At 48.2% G+C, this 19,797-nt stretch overlaps 2 protein-coding genes across 2 annotated transcripts in view; one reads left to right on the top strand and one right to left on the bottom strand.

Moving 5' to 3' along the window:
* The window catches only part of LOC115319169 (guanylate cyclase soluble subunit beta-2), a 111,922-nt gene that overhangs the window by 44,852 nt on the left and 47,273 nt on the right, over positions 1-19,797 (top strand). The window lies entirely within an intron of this gene.
* On the bottom strand, positions 7,375-14,895 carry LOC121835579. The gene is made up of 2 exons (XM_042290012.1): positions 13,755-14,895; positions 7,375-8,142 (listed from the first exon to the last, which is right to left on the bottom strand). Exons 1-2 carry the CDS (start codon positions 13,769-13,771, stop codon positions 7,533-7,535), a joined length of 627 nt encoding a protein of 208 aa, XP_042145946.1. The 5' UTR covers positions 13,772-14,895; the 3' UTR covers positions 7,375-7,532.

The raw sequence follows: 19,797 nt of genomic DNA, 5'->3' as shown, positions 1-19,797 counted from the left end.
TGTGGGACCCGACAATTTTCAGATTCACAAAAAATAGACAGAAATAGTTTCGTAAAACACCACCCTCACGAAAACGTTTGTCCCCATGCGAAACACCGAATGGGCTGTAGACATTCTAAGAGGGACATGCGGAAACACAAGCAAGCTGGTACAGCGCACTGTTAACGTTCGTGTTCGCTTGTTTTACCGTCACCAACACTCCAGCCTATCTTGTTGACACTATTAATCGAGCGTGTAAAGTAAACCACGGTCACACCGCAAATACGAAAGACAGTGCCTGGAGATACTGTCCGAGGCATGTCTCTTTCTTGGATGACGCTAACATAGGTCATACAAAAAGTGTCTATGGACATATTCGAAGAGTATATATAAATGAAGCCCTCGAACACGCGTGGGGCGTGTGCTCACATAATTCTGTCACCATGTCTCCAGCGAGCTCCGTGTGTTTTGCATGATGCCGCGTGCCCGCAGTTTTCGTTTACAGCACCAAATTTAATCAACGTTCAATTTCTACCCTCAACAACGACAAGATTGCACGCGTCTAGACCTAAAGAAAACAGGAAACCTCGGAGACGAAAGGGACGACCTTCGCACGCAAGCATAATCCCCATGTCGTGATCCCCGGAGGTCAGAAGATGCCGAAGCCACCGCGCATCCCACACAAAATCCGGCCGCGATGACGTCCCGGCAGCTATCTCCAGGGCGGCATGCAGCTCGAGATTACCATATTCAATTTGCACCTCCCGTCCGCGAGAATGCGCGCGTGATTCCGCGGGAGCCGACCGGCACACCGCGTGAATATTCACCGAGGCGCCATAAGGCGCCGTGACATGGACTAGGAAAGACCTCCGCGCCGGAGTCGCCTCACGCGTCGGGCACACAATAGAGCACGGCTTGCATAAAGCTGAGCGCGCCGTCATCAGCGTCGCCACCCTTTCATTAACCGGGATTCGATTGGAATCGCGGCTTCTGGACTAGACTCATATTTGCCGTGCGATGGACCGCACGGGACGCTACAAGCCATCGGATCCGAATAAAGAGCCTATACTTCGTTTCAGCTGAAGTTAACACGCAGCCGGTGCTACAACTTAAAGGGGCACTAGAAGAAAAAAAAAATTAAAGGGCATAAATGGGATATATATATTTTTTTAATATAATTTTCACGGAAAAAAAATTCATTTCACGCAATATTTATGCCACTAGACGCAATTTAGGTAAAGATCACAGTCCGCTCTGAGCGCCACCCACAAATGAGTGGCCCCGCCCATTACTACTGGATTGGCTTGGCTGCTCGACCGAGCAGGCTAACAAGAGTAGTGTCTCCCTTTCGCGTCATCCGGTGCGTCTAATCTGGGAGTCTAACACCGCCTGCTAGTCGTGCGAGCAGACGAGCGGCAGCCCCCGGCATCGTCTGCTATTTCACCGCCGTCTATCGTCGCCTGCAATCCCATCAGACGCGGAAACGAAAGCTGCGCGTCGGCGTCCATTTTTGCCTCCGTCCGTCTGCTATTCATCCCCCATCTAAACACTTCTGCAACGCTCAGAAGACGCGACCATGAAAGCGGCGTTCTCGCGTTCCATCATGCACGAGCCACGGTTCAATACAAGCGTCTGTCAGCGTCCATCGATGCACGTAAAAAGCAACCGAAAGAACTAAAGAAACCAACAAAATAAATATACACTATTTCTAGCTTTACTGTTCTTAATATTTAATTTTTTTTTTTAACTGGGCATTTTTGAGCAAGATGGGTAAGCGTCATGACGCCCTAATAAAACGCGCCGTAAAAATATTCGCTCTGGTAGGCCAGGTGCACTGCAAAGCTTAAATGCTTGCCTTTCGAGGCCCAATGACGGGAATATACCGAGACAAACTTGCCTAACGCCCGATTGACATCAACCAAATGGCTCGCAAATTTTTACCGATGTGGGGATCTTCGAAGTATTGAAACCATTGTCGCAAACACGACGGTTGCACAATGGACCTTTTCCAAATACCGACGGCACCAGGCGGTGGCTGCACGAACTAAAAATCAAGGAAGTGACCTACCTGCGCTACCATCGATAATGGGAGCTACGTTACCAGTTGCTTCGCTCTCTGAGCAGCGTCGCGTGCCCAACGCAACGAGGTAGGCCTAGCGCGACTTTAAAGAAGGAAATCCGTAGCGTCCACCCAAACGTCGTGTTTTTCTTTCCGTCCACTTTCTTTTTTTTGTGTAACACAATTATATATATGCTGCAATTACGTGTTCCACTCGTGGATTTACAGCCTCATTCCGAATTTCCTCGATTTTTTCGTGCCGACTTCCACCGCTTGGCATCGGGCGCTCGCGCGTGCGCAGAACGCTTCTCGGAAAAGGTCCATTCACAGAGCAGTGGGGCCGCTTTTGCGGGAATGAACATCTCTAGTCAGCATTAACACGCGCAAAGAAAGAAATCAAGCCCGATCGATCAAAATAGTGAATGTGGGACGCTAGGCCTAGGCCAGTCTCCAATACGAGAACAAACATCCGTACAGGACTTCCGAAGGGGGCGTACTTGCGGCAGTTGTTTGTTGCGAACTACGTCCGTTGATGAGATCTTCCTCTAAACATCTCTGTAAGCTCAAAACCACTCGTACTCATAAAAGTTGACGAGCTCAAAGAGTAGATTGTTGGGCTAGTTGGTTTTGGAATTTGGAATACATTTTAGCGCTCAAAAAACAGGGACAAAGAGGCGAGAAACAGACAGCACAAGCGCACTGTGCTGTCTGTTTCTCGCCTCTTTGTCCCTGTTTTTTGAGCGCTAAAATGTATTCCAAAGAGCTCAAAGAGCTTCGCTCCCTCAGCACTCTGCAGACGCCGGTAACTATGTTTGTGAACGTTTCCAACCAAAGCGGGAAATGGAATCTCAGAATACATTTGAAAACAATAATGAGTCTACTTCGATTATTTGCTTCTCAAACACAAAAGTATAATCGATTGAAATAATACTACTGCAAGGAAATACAAATTTACAACCAACCTTTCACACGTCAATCATCTCTCAAGCCATTAGAGAGTTTTAGTAGATCGTTCCGATACCTCCGATATACCCGATAACGATACTATGCATGCGCAAGTGAGGCGGTGGCGGAGTATCGGGGTATCGCTATCGAAGTCATGGGAACTATCTACTAAAACTCCCTATTGAGAGATGTAAGCACCTTGTAAGCTCGGGGCCGTACTTAGTGGGCTGCGACATACACCTTATGCGCCTAAATTGCTTGTAACGGCATAAATATTGCTTTAGAAGTTTCGTGTGCCGTCGTATGCCCTTAAAGAAAAGCTTCTTTTCTTTGAAGTCTCCTTTTAAAGGGACCAATCAATCAGCTTCAAAAACGCAAGCCAATGGGGCTTTTTCTGTTTATAATTGGCTTAACGATAATAGACCGCGTAAAGACGGATGGCGAACACCGTGATGGCGCGCTTTTGACGGTGTCTGATTGGTTCAATCAACTCGTAGCGTCGGATACGTCTGGAGTTAGGCTAAGACGAAGTTTTCTTTTTTTTTTATAGATTCAGGATAGCAAAGAACTGAAACCATTGGTATCGTTTGCCATTGAATGGCGGAAGCCTCCTGCCCAGATTGATCGCAAGTGAGCATGCTTTGTCACGTGGCGACGGGACCGCGATGGACCGCGGAGGAGGCTGGTAACCTCCTCTGCGGTCGAACGTGAGGCGACACGGGCTATCGGCGACGCGGCTGCTCGCTTCCAGCACGTCGGTTCCTGGTTTTTTACGCGTCCGAGGCTTTCTGAGGGGCGAGTTTGTCTCGGGAGCAGACGCGGAGCAGGAACCTGTCGGAGGGTGTTGGCGGGATTAATTGGTTTCATCATTCCGGCGCCTAGGGTTAACCAGTTCTGAAATGAAGCTCACGAGGAGCTGCCCCGGATTAGCTACCCACGTCTCTTTCGAAGATTGCTTCGTGGCTCGCTGGCAGATTAGGATACGCTGGGCCTTGCGATTCCCGAGGTATTAACAGGGTGACTGATTCTTCTCAAAGAAAAAACCGGATACATTCCTTTGTACGCGGAACACGGCGTCATTCTCGAGCAATTTCACGTGCGACGCAAAAAAGGCCCTTACCAGTAACTTGGGTGGCTTGCGCGCGAGGGTTAACAGGGAGTTTAAATTTTTGTCCGTTTTTCTGCGTTTTTTTTTTTTATTTTGGTACTAGTTTTTTTTTTAATCCAAGCGCACACCAGTCACAAAAACAACTCTCCTCTTAATTTTTTTTCATTTTAATTTTGTCGATTTTGGTTTTCTAGCATTCTGCGGATCGCAAGCACGTAGTCATTTTTTCGTTCCAAATGAAATTTATTCCGTCGAAAATAAAATATAATAACGAGACCGCTCTCGAAATAGGCTTCGTTTTATCGTTCCGGAATAGAATCCGAACCGGAGGATCGAGTTCGCGAAACTTTTAACTTTGCATTGCGCCTCGAAGTAAAACGAGAAGAACTTGAAGAACTTCGACACAGGTTGCTTTGTTCTTCATTTTATAGAGAAAATAAAGTTCACAAAGTTACCAGAACGAATTCAAAATGCGGAAACGTGCCTCGGACGCCTGAATGCTTCTATGTGGTTAGAAACTGAGGGAGAGGAGGAGCCTGGAGGGGACGTGAGAAGGCCGAGCTCTGATTGGCTGATCGCGACCCCCTATCTGAGCGTCGTCTGCTCCTTTGCAACGTCGTCTGCTAGCTACGTCGTCTGCGTCTGTCTCGCCTTTCCTGCGACTTTCGGAAGTGCAGAGGCCAGGTTCACAAAACGATCTTACGCCAAAAATATGCGTAAGACAAAGCTTGAGAACAAATTCGTATGCACGAAACGAAATTTTTGTAAGTTTTGCGCAGGTTACGACGAAATCCTACGACAGCTCCGAAGCTGTCTTACGCACTTCTTACGATCAAATCAGCCTGGCCGACAGCGTCGCGGTCGCGACGACCAACGAACGTTTAATTTTCTACGTGCGCTTCTCACACGTTCCGACTTCAAGCAGCAAAAAAAAAAGTTAAAAGTACTTGAAACAGACCACGACGAACAAGAACGCTGGATCCACAAACACCCGCGAAAATATCCAACGGCCACGATTCCACCGACAACGACCAAGCGAGCACGGCAGATAGGCCTAGCAGGCACTCCGACTCGGCAACCGTCTGCCCGAAAGGATGGCGTGCTGAATGGAATATGCCCGCGCGACCCTTGTGAAACCTTCCCGTATTATACATTGATCGCTGACCTCAATTTTAGATTAAAGGTCAATCTCTTCCTCTTGTCATCTCCCTGTTTTCTGAGGCAGCGGTGACACTCGCCGGTGAAAAAGTGGTGAATCTCCGACAGACGCAGGAAAGATGAAGCAGCCGTCGCTTTGACTAGCAGACGCAAAGCAGACGACGTTAACTGCGCCAACCCGCCGACGCCGTTAAAGAGTGAGGGATCTCGCCGCACACGAATGGAGGGAAAAAGTATTTGGGAGGGAACTTGCGGACACTAACCGCCCTCACTCTCGATTCTTAGCAAACAAACCTCGGCGCCTCGGGACACCTCGCCAGTGAGTCCTATGACCTCCTTCCTTGATGCGCGTCTGCTAGTTGTTAGTACCGCTCGAGTTATTTCGTCTGCCCTTGCTGAAAGGCAAAGTCGAGCTCGCTCGTAAAGACCTGCACTTCCGAAAGTCGCAGGAAAGGTAAGACAGACGCAGACGACGTTCCATAGGAGCAGACGACGCTGAGATAGGGTGTCGCGATCAGCCAATCAGGGCTCGGCGTTCTGACGTCACCGCTACTTCCTTTCTCATGCGCAGAAGACGACAATGAGCCCACTTGCGAGGCGTATAGTCTCGTACAATCGCGATACATTGAAGTAGGAACAGCGGAGCTCGTGGCTTTCTGTACATGCCGCGCAGAACGGCGACGGGCTAGGGAAGGTTGCGCACGCGCAGTAAGGTCAGAGATACGAGGACTCTCGTTCAACTATGCCTCGACCATCGCTCGGTGTGCAAGCGCTTTGTCATGGCGCGCCGCGGCGCCGAGACAGAGCGTCTCCTCAACGTTGCTGCGGCGACAAGCTCTGCTCGCATATATCGCAGCACGCAGCCCCCAACTTTGTTCTTCTTACAGCGCATACAAGAACAACACCGCGAGCTGAGATAATGGCGGCGCGAACCTGGCGAACGGGCCCCAATAGCGCCAAGTCAAGTGTTCACACACCGAGCGATGGTCCAAGGCCACGTCGAGGTATATCATAGTTGGACGCGAATCCTCGTTGTCTCCGCTCTTACTGCGCATGCGCAACCTTCCTTGCCCGTCGCAAGGCTGCGCAGCATGTAAAGAAAGCGAAAGGTACAGCGCGTACCTTAGGCCTTTTATGTTTAAAAGGCATAAGGTATTGGCTCAGCGATGATAGAACACGTACAGAACCTCTAGACTGCATCATGAACCAACTAGGCCAACAACAAGTTTTAAATGAGGAACACCATGACGGTGTCCTTTTGACGTTCTCGGATTGGTTCCATCAGCTCGTAGCGTTGGCTACATCTGGATTAAAGGCCCGTTTACACATTTGCAACTTCTTAAAGCCGAGTGCCTTGAAACCCTTTAAAATCCCTTACGACGAGGTGACACACTGGCGCCATCTATTGGGTAGCAGCGGAAACTTGGCGGTCTCACATATTTTTTTATTTGGCACATATAACCATTAGACTCAAAAGGCAGGCTCTTGTAATTTAAGCCCAAAATAGTTAAATAATTTTTTTTAATTCAACAAGAAACATGTTTTAAAGCGGAATAGACAAAACGAAGTGTCAAAAAACAAGAAACACTGCGCTAGCAAAAATATTGTTAACATTTTATATTATAAATTTAAAAACCAAACATTTATATAACGAAACGCGACTCGTAAGTCAACTTGATTAATGGAAACTTTGTAGCTTCCTAAAGTTTAATTTAGAGCCGCTAAATTAAACTTAGATGGTCTTTCTTTTTTTTTCTCGTTAGCAGAGCGGGTAACAATAATCCAAGAAAGAATGCGCAGATTCCAGCTCGGGACGTGTCCTAGGAATTTTCTAATCGAGTACACCTTAAAGAATGAACCACCGACTAACGCTTTTGACTGTAAAGTATTTCCTCCTCCTATTTATCAACAGACCGCATACCGGCGCGTTTATCCAAATAGGAGATGTCGTTGACGGGTTGAGTTGCACATGTGACTTCCGCAAAATGCGAAGACCGTTTTGTGGAAATCAGCGGATACCACCTTAAAGGGGTAGGGAAACAAAATATTAGCACTTATTTCTTTGCTTAGATGTTGTAGCAGTCAGCGAGGCATCCGGTTCAGCGGGCAGGAAGCAAGTGCTTCGTCTTTATTGTCGTCTCTCACTCAGTGTGGCGGTGGCGCTAGTATCAAGACTGTTACATCTCCCTTTCTTTGGACTATGAAAAACCAACAAGAAATACATACGAAAATAAACAAAATACACAAAACACGAAATATAAAAAGCAATAACTCAAAAGCCCGTTAAGCTTGCTGCTGGAAGTTCTGATCGTAGTTTAGCCTTTGGGGTCGCCGCACAGTTCGGGTTGATGTCCGAGCAACACATGGTCTAAGTTCACTAGCCAGATCATCCTCTGTTCTCGCTGTGGAGTTGACTGCAGCTGGGGAGTTGGTCGGAGTTCTCGTTGAAGTAGCGACTGTGGTTGGGATGGCTGGATCATCATGCTGCACTGTTGGGGTCCATGCAGCCGGTGTAGCTTGAATGCTGGTCAGGGCACAGGCTGGGGAATCTTCCAGGTGCTCCTCAAAGTGATCGGAACTCTGCAGGTCTTCATTCGTTGGTCGCAGGTGTTCTCTGTTGCGTCGATATTCCCGGCCATCCTGCGTGACAACCAGTGAAGAACGAGGCGCCACGTTCCTTAACACGTGGCCCTTTGTGACCCACTGTCCTTTGTCCCTCAGACGTACCACGTCACCTTCCCGTAGTGGCTTCAAAAAACATCCTTTAGTGTTATCCTGTGTGTGTTTTCTGGCTGGTTTTGGAACTGCTGGCGTGAAGTCAGGAAGACGGGACCTAATGCGGCGTCCCATTAGAAGCTCGCTGGGGCACTGGCCATCCTCCAGGGGTGTAGACCTGTAACCAAGCAATCCCAGCCAGAAGTCTTCATTAGCTTCAGCAGTTTTCCGCAGTATTCGTTTTACCACTTTCACACCCTTTTCTGCAAGTCCGTTGGAACGTGGAAAATGCGGACTGGACGTGGTGTGCTTAAAATCATACTTCAAAGCGAAACTCTGGAACTGACGTGACGAGAACTGTGGACCGTTGTCGCTGCACACCTCTAGAGGTATCCCGTGTCTAGCAAACATGCTGCTTAATGTCCAAATAATAGTTTCTGATGTTGCCTCTGTGAGCCTCTCTACCTCTGGGAAGTTCGAAAAGGCATCATAGGCAACTAGGTACGTGTTCCCCGCCTGCTCAAAGAGGTCAACACCAACACGCGTCCATGGTAAGCCCGGAACCTCACGCATCATTAGTGGCTCGTTCGGTTGCTTGTACGCAAACTGTTGACAGATTGAGCACCGGTGAATCATTCTCGTGATATCTTCGTTAATGCCGGGCCAGAAAACTAGCTGTCTTGCTTGTGCTTTACACTTATTGATACCAAGATGGCCATCGTGTATCCTCTCGAGTATTCGCTGGAGCATGGTCTCTGGGATCACCACCTTTACGCCCTTAAACAAAACTCCAGATACTTCTGTTAATTCCCCGGCGAAAGGTTTGTACTGTCCATGAATAGGGAGGGTTTCTCGGAGACAGTTAATTACGTTCGTGAGGACAGTGTCCCGAGCAGTTTCACGCACGAGCTGAATCTTAGTTGCTTCGCTTACGAGTGTGTGCTGAAGCTCCAATGCATGCACCTCAACATCGGTTAGTTCTGTGCCGCTTGGCTGCCCAGAGGGAAGTGCTCTCGAAAGGACGTCTGGAACCACCAACTCTCTGCCAGGGACGTACGTCAGCTGGAACTCATACTTCATGAGCCTCAAGAAGAAACGCTGCAAGCGCGGTGGCATATCTCCTACACTGTTAGCAAAAATAACACGCCCAGACGTGTAAACCGTTGTCCCATAGCGGACACGTCGAAACGTGTTCGTTTTACACGGAGTCATCTGTGTTTTTCGTCTACACATGAGGTGCTGTGTAAAGTTAACACGCTACACCGCGTTTGCCTTCCGAGAAGCACGGTTCAACGTGTTCCTTATGAAACATGGCGGCCAGCAGCCTAGAACAGGCGAGGGACGAGCCCAGCCAGCCGCGCCTTTCAGCCGAACTGAAAGCATACAGGACGCGTTCGTTCTCGTTCGATGTCTTTTATGCACAGTAAACAGTCTCCGAGCGGCGGACGTAGCTACGTGCAAAGGTACCTACGTGCATCGTCGGCGGTCGGTGGCGTCGGCAGCTACGACAAAACCGCTAGACAAAAACAAAAAAAAGAATATTGAACTTACATGGATAAATAGCTCAAGCAAACTCTTGTAATCGGGCGGTAACTTGCGCCACCTAGTGCGATTTCTAGCAACCAATGAAAAAAAAGCAGGAGTCGGTTAATACGCTGGGAACTATCACGAGTAGACTGCTACTCTACATACATCACAGACAACACGAGCACCACATAGGACACAGCAGCGACACATACACAAACACAACACCGACACTACGCCCGACGCTTCCTACTAACAACGGACTCTCCCCGCGGCGTATATATGCTTGACATGTACGGGTGAGCTCTTTGGTCGCTGACCGTTACCGATTTATAGAAGAAGACACAAAACACGGCAAAATGGACAGCCGTATGTAAGAACTGTTTGCATTTAAAAAGTATGGAGGCAAAATCTGTAAAATTAGTCCTTTGCGAAAAACAACGATGTACTAACAATAAATTTTAAACCGGCCATGAAAAAGTTCAAATTTTTGTTATTTTCATGCTCGACCAGTGTTATGAGCAGTCCGACTCGCTTGAATCAGATAGAAAAACAAATGATTGAGATTTTATCAGTACGTATTCAATAATCAATGGAAATTATACTTGCGCAAGGCATTTTTTATATATATTATTATGAAGGACATCCGCCCAACACTTCACTTCCGCTAGTTGTTGTACGCGTACGGGAGCAGACGCCTTCACTTTTGGGGCGTTTTGATGCAGTTTGTTGTCGTATGTCGTGTTGGTGTCGAGCGAAGCGGTGAGGCTTGGGAGTTTGTGACCGGTGTTATTCGTGATCATTAATGTGGCGCTAATGCGTTTTTTTTTTTTTTTTTTTTTTTTTTTTTAATATTTCTATATAGCCACATTGAAAATTCACGAGCCCGTGGCACTGCATTATGCTAAAATCGCGAGCTCCTTCTCTGTTGACGTCGTTTTTCTGGTAGCACTCGTGGATACTGCAAGCGTTTAAACAGTGCACAGTCTCGCCTACATCCGCGATGACGTACTCGACCTCTTGAAACTTATTGCTTGCGTCATTTTGGAGTACGCAACGCAATTATCTCGCTGCTCAGGTTTCGGTTATAAAAGCAAGGCAAAACGCTCGTGGTTCCCGCCCTCAGTACACGTTGGACATCTTCCACACTGGATAACTGGATGAACGAGGATTTACATTTACCTCAGAGGTCACACTCGCCGCTTCCTCACCGTCGAGCAGCAGGATCAGCTGGCGACAAGCCGCGTATGAAAGGCTCGAGCATCAACAGCCCAAGTGCACTCGGTGCCGATGCGGGCGATGCGGGTTTCTGTCAACCGCTAGCCCAGCACAGACCGTGACCGTTCCAGCTCTTCGTCATGACGCGGTGTTGCAGAAAGCAGCGTATAATACCACTACACGGACCACCGAAGCGAACGCACTGTTATCGTAAATCTTGGCTTGTGATTGCGCCTAAATTTGTAAATAATCTTATTCTTTCTTCTGGAGACGGAAACGAAGGGTATAACAAAATCGTTTGCATATTCCGCATACCTCGCAAAAGCATCAGTCACCTTGCGAGAAGCGCAAAACACGGTGTCCGCACCGTCCTGGCTTCCCAGTCTTTTACCTGCTTTAGAGCAGTTTGTACCTGTTAGTAGGTATGTCTACTGAAACTGCAACTTGAAACTTGGGGCAGTGCCAGAGGGAAAAGATACACATTCGGGCCTCTTCCCAATGTAAAGAAAAACCACTATGTTCTCTACGTAAAAAATTGTCTCAGTTCATGCATCTGTGGGCAGGTAGAAAATCTTGCCCTAGTTTATTCACACCGCATGATGAGCGCAACAAACTCACACGAGTCACACGAGATTTACAGGAAAACATCTGTGGTGACTTAGTTTCCCTGGAATTATGTATAACCGGTCGTTTGCGGGACCGAATCATCTACTCGAGCGGTGCGTCGCTGTGCGAACACGTCGCTGTGCAAATGCAGTCTAACGACACGAAACATAGAAACGGCAGATTTAGGGAAACTATCCGAAGTCCCTTGTTCAATTCAAACGACGTAATTTTGTTGAAAACGTCCGCAGCATTTTACTCACGGTATGCGTCGGGAATCTTCCACATTTTGAAACGGAACGAAGGAAGATTTACTTTTATGAACGCTCGCTGCGTCCTCCCCGACCAGCTGGACCGGATCAGCTGACGACGACGGGGCTAAACCCATCAAACGCAACCCCACAACAACCAATATGAGCTCCGCGTTAGTGCGGGTTTCTACCTACAAGCACCGCACCACACACCACGAACGTTTCGGCCCTTTCTCGCATCGCCGTGTTGCCCCAAACAGAACGAGATCGCCGAAGAACGCAGCGCTGTCGTGAACCTTGGCTTGTGGTTGCGCACTCGTGGACCCTGCGACTCCCCTCGCTTTCAAAGCACACACGACGAATGGTACTTTCCGTCTTCCGGGAACGACACAGGGGCACTTCTCCGGTCACGTCTTCACTATGTGCTCGCAAACTGCGAAGCTCTATGCGAAGCTTCTCGCGTCCCGTCAAACCAAAACAATAGCGGCTGCCAGAAATTTCTCCGGTCAAACAAAAAGAACGGAAGCCAACCGGCTCTTGCTTCCACCGTACATCGACGTTAGATCGGCCAGATCGCTTGCAGTTGAAGCAGTTGAAGGTTGAAGCAAAAACGAAACCAACTGCAATGTCACGTGTTCACATCGAAGACACGCTTTTTATATCCATTTTAACTGTTTTGAACGAATAATTGGACCCATGACTTTATTTGTGGTGTGTAAGAAACTATTATCAAGAGCCCTAAACTAAATGCAAACATGGGCGACATGAGGGAAGCCGTATTGCCATCGACCAGAAAATGGCGGCGAGCCACGGTAAGCGCGGGTTTCGCCAACGTCCCGCGACATGGCGTAATTGCTTTTGGTGCATATCTGTTTCCGAGACATGTTTCTTTCCGCGGCATTTGTCTCGACGGTCCTTTCTAAGTGTGTCCCCAAGCATTCCGGTGCTTCGATAGCCGGCAATGCCGCGGTCGTCGCCGGAGGCGATGCGTGTTATCGAGGTCGGCTACACGGTTATGCGTGTATGACCGAACCAAAACACGTTTTTTACAACCTCGCATGATATCTGAACGTATTATCCGTTACTCATCGTGTAAATTTATGGTAATTTGTGTAAATAGCGTGTTTTTCACCCCAAATATTCATCAAATACACGGCACTTGCTAACAGTGTACACTTTTTTGTGCGATCGCAATCAGAGGCTTATGATCAGTTTCCGCTATAACTCGCCGTCCGTACATAAAGTGGTGGAATTTTTCAAGACCATAAGTGACTCCGAGAGCCTCTTTTTCAATTTGCGAATAGCGTGTTTCCGCACTAGACAAGACTCTTGAAGGGTAGGCCACTGGTTTCCATCCCTCAACATGTCGTTGTAAGAGCGCCGCGCCTATCCCATATTTTGAAGCATCCGAAGATACTTTCGTGGGTTTTGCCGGATCAAAGAGTGCGAGCACTGGGGTTGTAGATATGAGATTTTTCAAGTGTTCCCATTCCATTTGGTGTGCGTCAGACCACTCGAACACTGAGCTGTCTTTAATAACTCCGCGCATTAACGTTGTCCTCAAGGACAAGTTAGGCAAAAATTTACCAAAGTAGTTTGTAAATCCCAATAATATTTGCACTTCTTTCTTACTTACTGGTTGTGGAAAATTGTGAATGCTCTTAACGAGAGCTGGGCTTGGGGAGATTCCATTTTCATTAATAACGTCCCCCAAGAACTCAATTTCCTTGCGGGCGAGTTTGCACTTGCTCATGTTGAACGTGAGACCCTCTTGACTGGCTCTCTGCAGTACAGCGCGTAATCTGTCATTGTGCTCGGCCTGTGTTCTACCCCACACCAGGATGTCATCGATGTATACTCGAACTCCGGGTAAACCCTCAAGCATTTGAGACATGGTCTTCTGAACTACTTCTGGTGCAGAAGCTATTCCAAACGGTAGCCGGAGGTACTGGTATCTTCCAAATGGAGTAGCAAATGTGCAGATTCTCGTGGTCTCATCATCTAACGGTATTTGGTGAAACCCGGAATTTGCATCAAGGGTTGAAAACCATCGTGCATCAGAGAGCTCTGCCTCAATGTCTTCCCTTTTGGGAAGTTGGTAATGCTCTCCCTTCACCCACTCGTTTATGTTCCGGGGATCCAGACATACCCTGAGCTGTCCGTCTTTTTTTAGCGCAATAACCAAAGGACTCACCCAGTCAGTTGGCTCATCCACTTTCCGGATAACGTTGGCGGCGGTTAAGCGCTGCAGCTCCCTCTCCAGTGGCTGCCGCAAAGCTTGAGGGACTCGCCGGGCTGCTTGCACCGTTGGCCTGGCTCCTTCCTTCAGCACCATGTGGTATGCCCGTTTCACACAACCTAACCCCTGGAACACCTCGGGGAATTCGGAGGTCACTGCGCTCAAGTTATCGCAGGAAACTGCCGAAACGCGATTCACGAGTCCAAGGAGTTCACTGGCCTGGAGACCGAGAATGGGAGCCCGCGACTTTTTTACAATGAAGAACTCGGTGAGTTCTTTTGTGTTGTTGCACTCCACAGTCAAGGATGCTTTTCCTGCGTGTGCAATTATGCCGCCACTGTAACTGCGCAAAATTGCCGTGCTCCTTCGCAAATCCGCACTCCTGCCTGCTCGTTTCCACCACGACAGTGGCAACAAGTTTGCTTGGGCTCCAGTATCAATCTTCAGCATGATATCCTTATCAGCTACCTTCGCCGGTATCAGCCACTCTGCTTGATTACTTGCAGAAGTGCGTGCTCCCACCTCCAGAATTTCAAAGTCACTCCCGGCATCCGCGGCTTGATCGTCGTTTTCGTTAGTTATCGCGTTCACCCGTTGCTTCGGACAGCAAAACGCGAAATGACCTCGGCGATGGCATCTCCTGCATCCTTTCCCTGTTGCTGGACAGCTTGTTCCTTTGTGAATGAAGTTACACTTCTGACAGCGGTCAGGTCTAGGTGGTGCTTCCACTGGCACCGTCGAACGTCTTTTAGTTGTCTGGTGAATACTCAGAACGGACTCTTCTGGCTTGTCCCAAACTTTGTTTTGTTTTTCTGCTATTTCGTTCGCTTTACACATGTCCACTGCTCTGGTAAGCGATAAGTCCTGCTCTCGCAACAGTCTTTGACGTAGTTTCTTGTTCGATATACCATACACTATCTGATCTCTGATCATCGAGTCTGCCAAACTGCCAAATTCGCAGGTCTTAGCCTTCAACAAAAGGTCTCTGTAGAATTGCTCAAACAGCTCACCTTCTGCCTGCTCTCGCATCCTGAATACGTAACGCTCGTACGTTTCATTCTTCTTGGGAGAACAGTAGTTATGAAACATTTCCACCACGGCCTCGTAGGTTTGCTCCCCCTCGACGTTGAAAGTGTCGTAGACTTCCAAGGCCTGCTCCCCGGCAACATGCAGCAACAACGCGATCTTCTGTCCCTCCTTCCTTTTGGCGGGTGGCTCCGTAGCTGTCATGAATATTTCGAACCGTTGCTTGAAACGCCTCCAGTTCTCAGCAACGTTGCCTGAAAACTGGAGCGGCTCTGGCGGTTTCAGTCCTTCCATGGCTGAGGCTACCGCAGGGCTTGTGATGACGTTCGAACGACTTCTGACACCATGTATCACTCGGCGAGGCATCCGGTTCAGCGGGCAGGAACCAAGTGCTTCGTCTTTATTGTCGTCTCTCACTCAGTGTGGCGGTGGCGCTAGTATCAAGACTGTTACAGATGTGGTCTATGTTGTGCCGGGAGCCCTGAAACACTAGTCTAGAGTAGTGTTTCTGGACTGCCGGCAGAATAGTCAGGAAAACAAATTTTTAAGACGAATGAACAAGTTCCAAGATTGTGCCTGGTGGCAGTCTGTGAAGCTCAGTTGGAACGCCGCCACGTCGCAGGCCCATAAAAAGTAGAGCCAGTTCGTGGCCCTATTGCTCGCTCGTGGAGTTACTTTGTCCTGAATGTCAATTCGCGGAAGACGTTATCGAGTTTACTACGTTCTATATTGCCGCCAGCGTGGCGGAGTGGTGAACGCACTTGGCCCCTGCGCAAAGTGTTCCAGGTTTCATGCCCGGGGGCCGCATATCAAATTTGTTAATTTGTTATAAAGTGTTTCTAGTTTATTCGAGAAGCTTCTCAATTGGTCTCGTTAGTTCCGGGTCAGAATTTTCTAGGGCCGAACATTCTGAGTTCGAGTGTTCGCGAAACTTCCCTCCTCAATAAAACAGGATCCGCGTGGCTGAAGGCTCTCAGTCTTTCGACAGCGTTTGATCTTGCCACTTCGCCATCATCGACGTTCGCCTTCGACGCCTCTTTTTACTCTTTTGTTCCGGCACAAATTTGCCTTATTAAACGTTTCGTTTCTTCGTCAGTCCCCATCTCGTGAATGCCTCGGTGACAATATGTTAAAGCTTCCACGGTGCTTCCGCAACGTCTATTCCACTCTCTCAAGATCGCCGTTCTTTGCAGACGATGGGTAGGAGCTTGATCTCAAAATGCTGGGACCTCTGCCAGAGTGACCACACCACACCATTTCATTCCCCCCCCCCCCCCCCCCTCCCCGGATGCGCTCTGAATGACGAGCTCGAGTATCGCTACCAGAGAATAATACATAGCTTGCAGGTGTCGCTACTGCTGGCTACTGTCAGTTTTTTCTACTTACTGGTTCTCTCGAGGTACTACTTCTGCGGCGTGAAATTAACACGGTGGAGCAAACGCTCGTGGCACATACACTGCTGGCATGGCCGCGAACGACGGTACGGGTAAGCTATGTATAAATAGACCGTAGGGCGCACAGTCCTTGGATATAACAACTGGGCGAGATCGTCACGCGTTGACGCAACCAAGCGGCAACATTCGCAACTACGGTACCCTCGATCGTGCAGGAGCCATTAACGCCACTAGCGCGATACCCAAGGCGCTTCTTGCAGGCCGATTTTGAAGCGAGAGGTGGAGAGCTCTTGGTCATATCATTCCGTTTCTGTACCCCTTTGAAGAGACCACGAAGTAATTTTTTAGCTTCTTCCTCTTTAGCTTTAATCCTTCACCATAGCCTCTTCTGTGCTGACGAAGCCTGGCAGATCGTCACGTGACGCGGCCGCCGAAAGTGAAAAGGCAGAGCGGCAGACAAGAGGCATGGAACGGCCGCCCCGCTGCGGCGAGACGCCGAAACACACTTGACACGTGCGATGGAATGTCCGCTCGTACTTCTCGTGTTCCTCGCGCTCCCGCTTCTTTTCCCGTCGGGTTTGAAAACCATGTTTCGGGTCCTCGCCGGTGCAAAAGCTGTGCGCTGAATACCAGGTTCCCCGAAAAATGCCCTGTGCAACCAGATCCTCGCGCTGCAAATCTGCGACAGAGCACTATATGGCTCTGTCATCGAACTGCCAGGCTTTCTGAGTAGAGAGGAGACTAGGCCTCAACTCAAGCGGGAAATGAGATATCGCATGGTCGTGACGTTCTTGGGCAACGGAGGCGGTGACTCCGAACTTCCACCGTGATTTTCAAGCACCCCACGCAACTTGTCATTCGCGAGTGGTATTAAGTTCCGTCACGTCAATCATCGTCCACGAACGAGAAATTCAGATATTCTTCTACGGGTCGATTGTCGACAAGCGCATACGTCCGAATGACGCAGTTCTCGTGTCCAATGCGTCATTTGGGTTAGGCTGAACGGCTGCGGCACCGCGGATGCATCACGGTGAAGAGGCAGAGCGATTTGCAGAGAAATGTGGAAAGAAATAGTCCGCTATATTTTCAAATCTTCGAAGGGGATAGCAGGCTTTTGGTCTTCTATCCTCGTGCACTAGTTTTCTTTTTGGCGCACTAAACGATATGCGATTCGTAAAATCCCAATTTGACCCAGCCCGAAATTCGTTTCATGGTCCCTTTAACACGGAGCTAAACTAAGGGAGACGAGGAGATGATCGAGAGGGCACGTCAGAGCACCCAGCTTTGCTTAGAACGGTTAGAGGGTAGACGTGAAGCTAGCTGTCTGTCTATACTCACTGTTCGGACGCGTTCGGACGCCGAACGCTGTCGTCCGTCGTTCGAACGCGGGACAGTGACCGAGGAGCGGACGACGCTCTCGTCAGCTCTGAATGGAGGGAGACAGTGTGCGGAGGCAAAGGCAGTCAGCTTTCGCGTCAACCCACTGATCATTTCAATCGAAGCTCAGCGCCCTGACGTCCACGCGAATTCTCTCACCTCCTCCTCTCTTTCGGTTTCTCACCGTGATATACATCGGAAACGCGCTTGCGCAGACATTTCAAAGGCTAATGTGGTCTCATCTAGAGACACTAAATGAGCTGCGCTTAGAGTATCGGCACTCCGTTCGCTGGCGTTGTTGTGGACGACGCCATTTTGGTGCTTGTGCAGGGCAGACACAAATGCCGATCGTCATGATTCAAAAGTGCGACTTCCTCAGCATTAGATGCGGTGTTTGGGGGGATCGGTGGCCGAGTGGTCTAGCGCACACCAGCTCGGAGCACGTGGAGCGAAAGCTCGCGCTGCAGAACCCAGGGATCCTGAGCTCGAGCCCCACCCCTGCCCGTTTCGATCTGGATGAGCATCGTGCCGGCGTGCGGTCGTGTATCACTACTGCGTGGTGCACGTTAAAGACCCCAGGCTAGCGGCTGTACCGCACTGGCTCAAATTCTCATCTACAGCTGGGAGACTCGTCGCCCCTGTGAAGGCAGACCAAGTTCTAGGCTGTATAAACACACACACAACCCAATTATAGATGCGGTGTTAAAAAGCTCATACTCATGCGCGAACTGTTTAAACATTAGTGGAGGACGGAAAAGCGTTTCCTGTGATTTCAGATAAAGCTTCAGATAAGTGGCAACCATGATTTTAAGCCACGATATGGCCAAGTGTCGTTACTCTGAAGCTTAGCAGCTTATTTAGTGGCAGTAATGTTATCCAGGCGTCGTTTGCAATGCCGGTTGCATAAGCGAACATCGCTGGCAATTTTTCGTTTTCATAAAATTGTGCATTACTCAGGAAAACAACTGGGGCCGTGTTTATGATCGCTGCCGGGGGGCCAGTTTAGTGAGGTCCGTACCGTTTCGGATAATTGAATCCTTAATTAGTTTGGCATAATGCAATATTTTATTTTTTAGTAAAACTTAAAACAAAAATGAAACAACTAACGGTTACAATTAGAGCTCTGCTGAGCGCCGTGGAAAACCACTAAATCAGCAAAAAGAGAAAAACCTTTGAGCGTTTGGGAAACGCGGTTGTGCGCGAAAGTTATGGTTTGTGCTACGAGCGCGAGGCTGACAGAGCAAAAATACCGATGATCAAAACCGGACAAACCTCGTTGACGCGTTGAATTTGGACGCGTATTCGAGTGACGAGTCCCAGAAAAAACAACGCGCGCACTCCAAATATTTCTAAAATCAACTTACTTAAAAAAAAAAATCAGATTTTTTAAAATTATTTTTTTATATTCGTTTATTGAAAGGATGATTATGAAAATAAAATTCAACACGTACCAACCTATAAAAGTATGTACTACGCCAAAAGATAATACTCTTCGCAGCGACCCGTGTGGTATCAGCCTTTATTTTGTGCGATGCGTTGTTTTTTCACAAAAAAACTCTGGCCTGGTTTCGTTGCAACAGCAGGTGCACTGGGGCCTTGAGTGACACGCTCTTCTTTGATTAAATGAATTTTTTTATAGACCTTCGACTTTATTGTTTGGAGGCATTTTTTAGGGGAATTGTTTGTAATCGAGGCGTTTTTCAACGTCGTAATTCACTGACTTTATTCCGCATATTCCTTATTTATGCTGCACTTTGTGTAGAAATATTCGAACGGGTATGTTGTTGGCGAAGGCAATGTGCACATAAGCTTATAGTAGTATCAATAGTACAACATTTTGAAGGCAAAACAGGGGACGGCAAACCTCGAAATATTAGCTCTAAAATTTAAGACCTTATTTTCCGGGCAATACTGCGCAACCGGAGCATAGTTAGCAGCTTGTGCAAAACCCGCAGGTAAAAGAAGCTGTCATACACAGCATACCTAAAAAAATACCTGTTTTATTAGCCAAAAAAGTGCACGTATCGTAAAAAAAAAATTCATTAACATAATATGTTATTCGCAACATTTTTCGCGTGTAGTCGAATAAAAAATCTAGAGCAAATAAAAAATTAAATAATTCTTGAGTACGCACCTGTACATAGGATGCACCGCATAAAACTTAAACGTTGAATAATAATAATAATAATAATAATAATAAT

This window comes from Ixodes scapularis, unplaced genomic scaffold (genome assembly GCF_016920785.2).
Source record: "Ixodes scapularis isolate PalLabHiFi unplaced genomic scaffold, ASM1692078v2 PGA_scaffold13__105_contigs__length_92229423, whole genome shotgun sequence".
Lineage (NCBI taxonomy): Eukaryota > Metazoa > Arthropoda > Arachnida > Ixodida > Ixodidae > Ixodes > Ixodes scapularis.
Note: the sequence above shows the minus strand (reverse complement) of the source record. Positions and strands in the feature narration are given on the sequence as shown.